At 41.4% G+C, this 9320-nt stretch overlaps 1 protein-coding gene across 1 annotated transcript; it reads right to left on the reverse strand.

Annotated features, from left to right (window-relative positions):
* Positions 1–6857: 6857 nt before the first annotated feature.
* LOC112222937 lies at positions 6858–8983 on the reverse strand. The gene is made up of 2 exons (XM_024385824.2): positions 7577–8983; positions 6858–7451 (listed from the first exon to the last, which is right to left on the reverse strand). The coding sequence occupies exons 1-2, from the start codon at positions 8888–8890 to the stop codon at positions 7116–7118; spliced, it is 1650 nt and encodes a 549-aa protein (XP_024241592.1). The 5' UTR covers positions 8891–8983; the 3' UTR covers positions 6858–7115.
* Between the last annotated feature and the right edge of the window lie 337 nt (positions 8984–9320).

Here is a 9320-nt window from a genome sequence, read left to right on the forward strand (position 1 = left end):
CTCAATATCAGGAAGGTGCTTGGTACTGTACACTCAGTTAATGCAGCCCATGTATCTGATGATATCTGGTTAAAAGACATGCCATACTCTTTTTGGCCCAGACAACATCAGAAACATGGGCTACACATACAGAGACAAAGGGGCAATGTTCAGCTCTCACTCAGATGCTTTCTTTTTCTGAACAAGCCAAGTCAGTAAGAACAAATTCTGATTTTCAATTACGGCCTAAAAACAGTGGGTTATTAACTGGGGTAGAACAACAGATTTCAGCTTTAGTCTGCTCAGGGAGTTGATCTTACAACCTTTCGCCTACTAGTCCAACACTCTAACCACAAGGCTACCTGCAGCCCTTTAACAGAGATTGGTGCTTCTTTCTGTATAATTATTGAAATATTTTATCTGGAGGTGCAAGCAGGTATGTTTAGAAGAAAGCATCTTGAAGATTATTGCATCATACCATTTAAAATATATATATACACTGTATATTTCTCTATTGACATACAATAAGCCGGAAGCACCATACATCAAATTGGCCAGGCCCTGATAGGAATGGGATGGCACATTACTTCTGAATGTAGTGACTGTAAATTCCAATTAGCTTTCATTAAAGACAAACAAGATAGGCTACATAGGCACCGTCGATTCTGTCTTTTGCATATGGTGTAGGGCCTGATTCCACTCTGGTGTCATTCTGTGTTAATAATCGACCCGTGGCGTTACCAACAGGCTGTTTCACCCAAACTGTGCCGTCCACCCCCGTATTATCTCTCTCCATCTCAGTTGATGACGGCTCCACAGTGGGCAACGTAGGGGCTTTTTTGCGCCCATGTTGACTGTAGCAACTGCGGGAGTTTTGCTGATTGCGTTGTGGTGCCGCTGGCACCCTGGGAGGGTTCCCATACGTCTCACTGTCAGAATCGGAATCTACTGAAAAAATGCCATATTTATCATCATAGATCTCTTGATACATCTCATCAAGTTCCCCCCTTGCGTCTGAATCCATGTCATCCAGCTCAAGCACCGCCAAACATTTTAGAACGTCCATTCGCATTTCCCATTTCGCCATTGTAAATTACGCACGCTTCTTTTTTACAGGTCACGTCCCGACTCTTCTCCTGCAGGAAGACTCGTCTGAATTCAATACCACCAGAGGGGACTTTATACACCATACCCAGACCCACTTCAGTTTAGATATTATAATTGGACTACTGCCCCCACAATTGATTGCCCCGCCCACGTCTTCATTCACATTAAAGATGGATAATTAGTAATGGATTGTTCATATTGTTAATGTCTCTCACCTATAGCCATCAGACAGTGGCCAGCACCCCTCAATGTGATATTATTAGGTGTGTGGGGAGAAAGGCCGATACTAATGCTAGAAAATGGTCATTGTCACTATACTTGTCACACCCTGGCCATAGAGAGGCTTTTATTCTCTATTTTGGGTAGGCCAGGGTGTGACTAGGGTGGGCATTCTAGTTTCTTTATTTCTATGTTTTCTATATCTATGTTTTGCCAGGCTATGGTTCTCAATCAGGGACAGCTGTCTATCGTTGTCTCTGATTGGGAATCATACTTAGGCAGCCTTTTTTCCTTTGTATTTTGTGGGTAGTTATCTTTGTTAGTGGCACTATAGCCCTAGTAGCCTTCACAGTCGTTTCTTTGGGTTTTTGTTTTGTTGGCGACATTTACATAAATAAAGGAAAATGTACGCTCACCACGCTGCACCTTGGTCCGGTCATTTCCACGACGACGCCCGAGACAATACTAAGGAGTAAAAGCAGCCGAATAATAATATATTTTTTCGTTTGTGATATTGAAATTATCTAAAACGTCAGCGTCATAAACACGGGAAAATGACAATTACTTTAATTTTATGTTTGTTCTACACTTGTTCTTTATTCAAGGAAAAATCCACTAAAAAACTATATTTAGGTATTTTTTCCATTTGTCCACTGATCTTTTTTTGTATTTGGGCAGATATTGAAATAGATTTTATCGCAATGATATTGTCTGTATGCCTACTAAAACATATAGCCTAACTGAACATTAAAGGAAAACTCCATGCAAAAACTATCTTTTGGTATTTTTTATCATTATACCAATGTTGATACTGACGTACAATGTTTTGCACGTCAGCAGTCACGTTTTGCAGATATTGGACTTTCAAGAAGTGTCACCTGCCACATCATCATGACACTTTGCTTATGAAAATCCTATATCTTGAAAACTATAAAGGTCATTTGAGGTCCGCGCTCCAGAATGATTACCAACACATTGACTGTCCTGCCCGTGTAAATTGCAGGCTTGACTACTGCTACATGTCTTTTAGAAACACGTAAGGCCGTCTCTCGTCCTCCTTTCAGTAAATCTGACAACGACGTCATTTTGCTTATCGCCGCCTGCAAACAAAGTCTCAAAAGGAAAGTTCCAGTGGTCAGGTCTACACACCGTTGGTCCGACCATTCAGAATCCACATCCCAAGAAGGTTTTCCAAGCCGATTCAGTCACCTGTTTCATAAAAAAATGCATAGATGTGATACCGACAGTGACTTTCAAAACGTACCCGAATCAAAAAACAAGGATTGATGGCAGCCTTTTAGGGAAACTGAAGGAGAGAGATGCTGCTAATAAACACGGCGAGGTGACTGGGGGCCATGGTATGGTTAAGCAGTACAATTATGACCTATGCAGATCAATCAATATAGCGAAACACAAGTATAGGCACAAAGTAGAGGAGCAATTCAACGGTTCGGACACGAGGCCTATGTGGCAGTGGCTCCTAATGATCACGGATTACAAAAAGAGAGCCAGCCACTTTGAGGACAACAACACCGCCCTACCAGACGAGCTAAACGTGTTTTTCTTAAATAACACTTCCATCTTTGCCTGAAATTAGTACTTAGGCAGCTGTGCCCTACTCCAATAAAGTTTGCAGTTGTCTAAAAAAAACACTCTTTTGCTCAAAATTGTTTTTTTTACACTTTGGTGTGCTCACTTTAAAATATTTAAATTTGCGTTTCAACAGGAAACATTTAGAAATAGCTAGAGGACCCCTTTAAAAACAAAGAGGAAGAGCAGGAGAACATTGGGGATTTAGTTAATAACCAGGTTAAGGCAAATACAGCTTTCATCCAGAGGGTTCAATGTTCTCCTTTCTAATTAAAGCATAGACTACCACCTGCTGACTTCTACGACATTCAGAGTTAATACTGTACACCCCCCACCCCCATTATAAAGATGACTGATGGTATGCTAATTAAAGTATTTATTTTCCCCAAAAATATGATTCTGCAAACCTCACGAGGTAAAACTAGTTTCTAAGAGTGCACTGTCCTTTACTTATACCAACTAAACAAATCTAGTTCTCTTATCACTAACCAAATTCTATCCATTCAAGCCATGTATGGGCAGCTGAAAGAGTCTCCAATGGCTTTGTAATGGACTACAGTGGGTTTGAATGAATGAATGACTGAATGGCAATCAGCCTTCTGAGCCATTATAGTTTTTATCACCACCCCTTCTCACCTGCCCTCTTCTTCCTCTCTTCCCTTATCTCCATCACAGGAAACATCACATCGACACAGAATAGTCTGGTATGGACATGCTAATGACCAGCATATAGCTTAAGTCTGAGATAGACACACCCCTACATATTCATTTGGACAGTGAAGCTAAAACGTTTCATTTGCCTCTATACTCCAGCATTTTGGATTTGATATCAAATGTTTTTTATATAAGGCTACATGAATGCAATTTAGAAATTAATGCACTTTATCTATCCAGTCCCCCCATTTGAATGTGTCTAGTAGGCAACTAGGACAAATTTACTTTGAGTGTATGACATTTTGTCAAAAGTTTAGTATTTTGTTCCATTTACCTGAGTGAGAAAGTTACAGATGCACAAAGATCATGAACCCAACACAAGATAACCTCTCACCATTAACATGGGAGTAACACGGGAGGCTAGCATTTTGGTGGGGTTATAATATTTACATCTCTGTAACTTTCTCACTCACCATTATTCATTCATTTTTTTATTTATGTTTATTTAACCTTTATTTAAGCAGTTAAAACCAAATTCCTATTCTCAATGACGACCTACCCCAGCCAAACCCTAATGATGCTGGGTCAATTGTGTACATACTTATGGGACTCCGGTCACAGCCCAGGATCGAACCAGGGTCTGTAGTGACACCACTAGCACTGAGATGCAGTGCCTTAGACCGCTTTACCACTCAGGAGGCTATGATTTTCTGTTATCATGGTAACATCCACATTAATGGATAAGTGTTCAAAAATATATTAACTCTGGATTTAGTAAAAGTCAGCAGGTGGTAGGCTATGCTTTAATTAGAAAGGAGAACATTGAACACTCTGGATGAAAGCTGTATTTTCCATAACCTGCTTATTAACTAAATCCACAATGTTCTCCTCCTCCTCTTTGTATTTAAAGAGGTTCTCCAGCTATTTTTGAAATTGTACTGTTGAAACACAATATCCCAAGTATAAATACAGTAAAGTGAGCACACTAAAATGTAATAAAAACAAAACATTTTGAGCAAAATAGTGTTTTTTAGACACAACTTCAATGGAGTAGGGCACAGGGTGTCAAACTCATTCCCAGAGAGCAAAGTGCCTGTGGGTTTTCGCTTGTCCCTTATACTTGACTGATGAATTAAGGTCACAAATTAGCAACTCCCGACACCTGTTTGTCTAGGCCTTAATTCAAAGGAAAAAACAAAAACCTGCAGACACTATGTCCTCCATTGTATGAATTTGAAACCTCTAGAGTAGGGCTTCAAGGAGCTGGTCCTGTTGGGAATCCTCTGAGGTCATCGGCCTCCCTCCTATCTTGAGGAACGATAGAGGAGCAATAGAGAACAAAATAGCAACGCCCCCCCCCCTTCTCCCCACCACACACATACCTGGACCATCTATTGAGATGTGCCTTTTGTTAAGTAAACCAGGTGTGGAGTTGACGTGAATAGGAGACTGGAGTGCCACTTGACATTCAGCTCCATTGTTTGACTGAGTTTAACCTCTTGGTCCTCCCCTGTGCATGCCACACCCTCTCCCAATGTGGTGTAAATGTGAACACATTTCAGACAATGGCTGCATTATGTTCTGTGGTGCTTAAAAATAAAAGGAACACTTGTGGTAGACTGGAGCCATCAGAGTTAAGTTCACAGCTCTTTCATACTGAGCATTTAGGTGATAATGTCTTACCCTGAAAAGGACCATTGATAAACAGCAGAGCTGTAAAAGATCCACATGTATTTGCACAATCAACTGGGTCAGTGATTTCAATGCAGTCTCACACTCAATTTGCACAAATAACATGCAAATGTGTAAAACACTGCACAAACACCAGAGCAGAACCTGCTTTTACAATTTAATTTGACTAGATGTTCAATGTTTCTTTCGGGGGGGAAATAATTACAAATATAATTGTATTTCCATATTAAAACGAGAGTTCAGCTCACGTCACAGGGTTGACCTTAAACCGGATGGACAAATGTCAATTAATCATTAATCACATTAACCCATTTCTCAACCAACTGCAGAACATGTTTTGACAATGGTTTTAGAAGTGGATATGAAACAATTATTCACTTGAACTTGATTGGTCAACTCCCCCTGCACTCTCTTTTTCCTCTCTTCCCTTATCTCCACCACATGAAACATCACATCGACACAGAATTTTCTGGTATGGACATGCTAATGACCAGCATATGGCTTAAGTCTGAGACATACACACCCCTACATATTCAGTGTTTACAGTGTTTTACATTTTGTCAAAGGGTTTGAATTTTGTTCCATATATCTGAGAGAGAAAGTTACAGATGCACAAAGATAATGACCCCAGATAACCTCTCACCATTAGCAATAACAGGGGAGGTTAGCATTTTTGTGGGGGTGTGATATTTACAGTTGCAAGAAAAAGTATGTGAACCCTTTGGAATTACCTGGATTTCTACGTAAATTGGTCAAGAAATGTGATCTGATCTTCCTCTAAGTCACAACAATAGACACAGTGCGCTTAAACTAATAACACACAAATTATTGTATTTTTCTTGTTTATACTGAATACTTAATTTAAACATTCACAGTGTAGGTTGGAAGAAGTATGTGAATCCCTAGGATAATGACTTTTTATTTAAGCTAATTGGAGTCAGGACTCAGCTAACCTGGAGTCCAATCAATGAGACAAGATTGGAGATGTACACTGAGTTTATGCAGCCCATGCCATACTCTTTTTGGCCCAAATATATATAAATATACACACTGTATATGTTTCTATTGATATACAGTCAGAAGCACCGTACGTCAAATTGGCCAGGTCCTCTGATAGGAATGGGATGGCACGTAACTTCTGAATGTAGTGACTGTGTAAATTCCAAAGAGTTTTCATTAAAGACAAACAAGATAAGCTACATACGAGAGATCATCATATGTAGCTTGTCAATTCAAAGTCATGTTTTCTAGTACCTTTCTAGTTTTACTATCATATTATTTTTAAATGCTTGAGGTAAACAGCATATCTAGTTTAGTAATAGAAAACGATGCCATTTTACCACACGTTTTTATACAAAAACATAGAATCTCTGGTATAGCTGTTGCACATGCAGCATACTCTTGTTATAGCATAGCCTATATATTTATCAATTACTGTATGATAATATAGGGTGTAATCATTTAGTGTATATTTTACTAAACGTTGAAGAGGAATTACAGTACACTAAAACACCCAACCTGTCAGCGGTTACGTGTTGGCATAATACGTGGTTATCAATTGATAATAGACAACTCGTGTAAAACCTGTTTTGTGTTATAATTTTTCTTTGAATAAAAAACAATGTTATCAAGTTTCTGCATTTTATTTGTAACACAATTGGTAGGGTGCAAACACAATGTTGAAACTTTACATGCATACAGGAGAATTAGTGGCAATATATCCATGCTATAACAAAGACTCGGTTGTTAATTCACTGGAGACTGTAACTTGTGCCTTTGGGATATGCGCCTTTAGCCTAACGCAAGAATTAATATCTCGTCTTCTGTTGTTCTGGACATTTGCGTGCGCAAGATCCACTAGCAAATCCGTTGCACTACCCACAGCTTTTGGGAGCCTTGTTCCGTGTCGATCTGCGCACCTTGCTGTGGGTCTTCGTTTCACAGACTGTGTCCTGGATGGGTGGGAGGGGAGGAGGCGGTGCGGCATTGGCCCTCATGTGCTTCTCGCGAAGCTCGAATGCCAGATCCATGATGAAATCTCTCGTTGACACTGTCTTAGCGGTGCATTGCGTGAACAAAACATATGCGTTGATTGCAGCCAGGTCAAGAAGGTTGAAGAATACCGCAAGGGGCCAGCGGTGTGAACCTCCTTTCTCCAACCCTGTCACAACCGCCACCGTACGCTCTCTTGTCATCGTATTTACATCAACCTATGGGTAGAATACAATTGATTAGCATTACATCCCCAAATGAAAAACAACAACCCATTTGGTAGTCTGCAAGTGCATGACACGTGTATTGCATGATGTTTAAAATATCGTAATGTGAAACCCACCCTGTTGCTATTATAGAACGTCACGGTCTCCGGTTCTCTCGTTCGGTCATTCCCGATGGCGACAGTCGGGTGCATAGTGCTCAGAATACAGACGTTCTTTCTTGGGTTACTTCTGTAAACCGTAAGGGTTGCTTTGTCATGCTTTAGCACGGTAGTGGAGTATAGCTTTGTCTGTGCCTGATTACGCATCACGGGAGGCAGCTCTCGTCCGCAATGACTCACTGCCCCGACCAAGTTGGTTTTGTTGGCAATCAACGTATTTGCTAATGGCAGGGATGTGCAGAACTTGTCCGTAGTGACCGTTCTCCCCGCACCGAGGTAAGGTTCCACAAGCTTCAATGCCACATTTTCAGGCTTCTGAGATTCATCTTCCCCCGAATAAGGAACGACATAAGGAATGATATTTAGCACGTACTTGCTGTCTACGTCAGCGGTAAACGCACACTTGATGACCTCTCCACTTGAAAGGAACCATTGCTCCTCAACAGTGATGTTCAACCCTGGCTTGTAACATGCAATGCAGTTCCGTACAAACGCGTTCCAAACTTCTGAGACCACGGCGAATTTGTTCGAATATGTTCGGGGGCGTCTGATCTCTCTGGTGTCAAAACGCAGGTACCGCAAGATTTCTGTGAAGCGGTCCATTGGCATGGTGTCTCGAAAGAAATCTAATTTTAAACATGACCAGTAGCCATCCAAAGACGCTAGTCTATTGCCGTGTAGCCCACGGACATACAGGACCGCAATGAATGCTTCCAATTCCTCCACAGACAAGTCCCATGTTTTGTTTTTTCCTTGCACCCGGTGCGCCTCAGCCACAGTGCAGTCCCTGATGCGCTGCAACATCTCCATGTCACACAAACAATGAAAGCTGGCGTAGGCACCGTCGATTCTGTCTTTTGCATATGGTGTAGGGCCTGATTCCACTCTGGTGTCGTTCTGTGTTAATAATCGACCCGTGGCGTTACCAACAGGCTGTTTCACCCAAACTGTGCCGTCCACCCCCGTATTATCTCTCTCCATCTCAGTTGATGACGGCTCCACAGTGGGCAACGTAGAGGCTTTTTTGCGCCCATGTTGACTGTAGCAACTGCGGGAGTTTTGCTGATTGCGTTGTGGTGCCGCTGGCACCCTAGGAGGGATCCCATACGTCTCACTGTCAGAATCGGAATCTACTGAAAAAATGCCATATTTATCATCATAGATCTCTTGATACATCTCATCAAGTTCCCCCCTTGCGTCTGAATCCATGTCATCCAGCTCAAGCACCGCCAAACATTTTAGAACGTCCATTCGCATTTCCCATTTCGCCATTGTAAATTACGCACGCTTCTTTTTTACAGGTCACGTCCCGACTCTTCTCCTGCAGGAAGACTCGTCTGAATTCAATACCACCAGAGGGGACTTTATACACCATACCCAGACCCACTTCAGTTTAGATATTATAATTGGACTACTGCCCCCACAATTGATTGCCCCGCCCACGTCTTCATTCACATTAAAGATGGATAATTAGTAATGGATTGTTCATATTGTTAATGTCTCTCACCTATAGCCATCAGACAGTGGCCAGCACCCCTCAATGTGATATTATTAGGTGTGGGGAGAAAGGCCGATACTAATGCTAGAAAATGGTCATTGTCACTATACTTGTCACACCCTGGCCATAGAGAGGCTTTTATTCTCTATTTTGGGTAGGCCAGGGTGTGACTAGGGTGGGCATTCTAGTTTCTTTATTTCTATG

The sequence above is a fragment of the Oncorhynchus tshawytscha genome, linkage group LG02, assembly GCF_018296145.1.
Source record: "Oncorhynchus tshawytscha isolate Ot180627B linkage group LG02, Otsh_v2.0, whole genome shotgun sequence".
In the NCBI taxonomy this organism is placed as follows: Eukaryota; Metazoa; Chordata; class Actinopteri; order Salmoniformes; family Salmonidae; genus Oncorhynchus; species Oncorhynchus tshawytscha.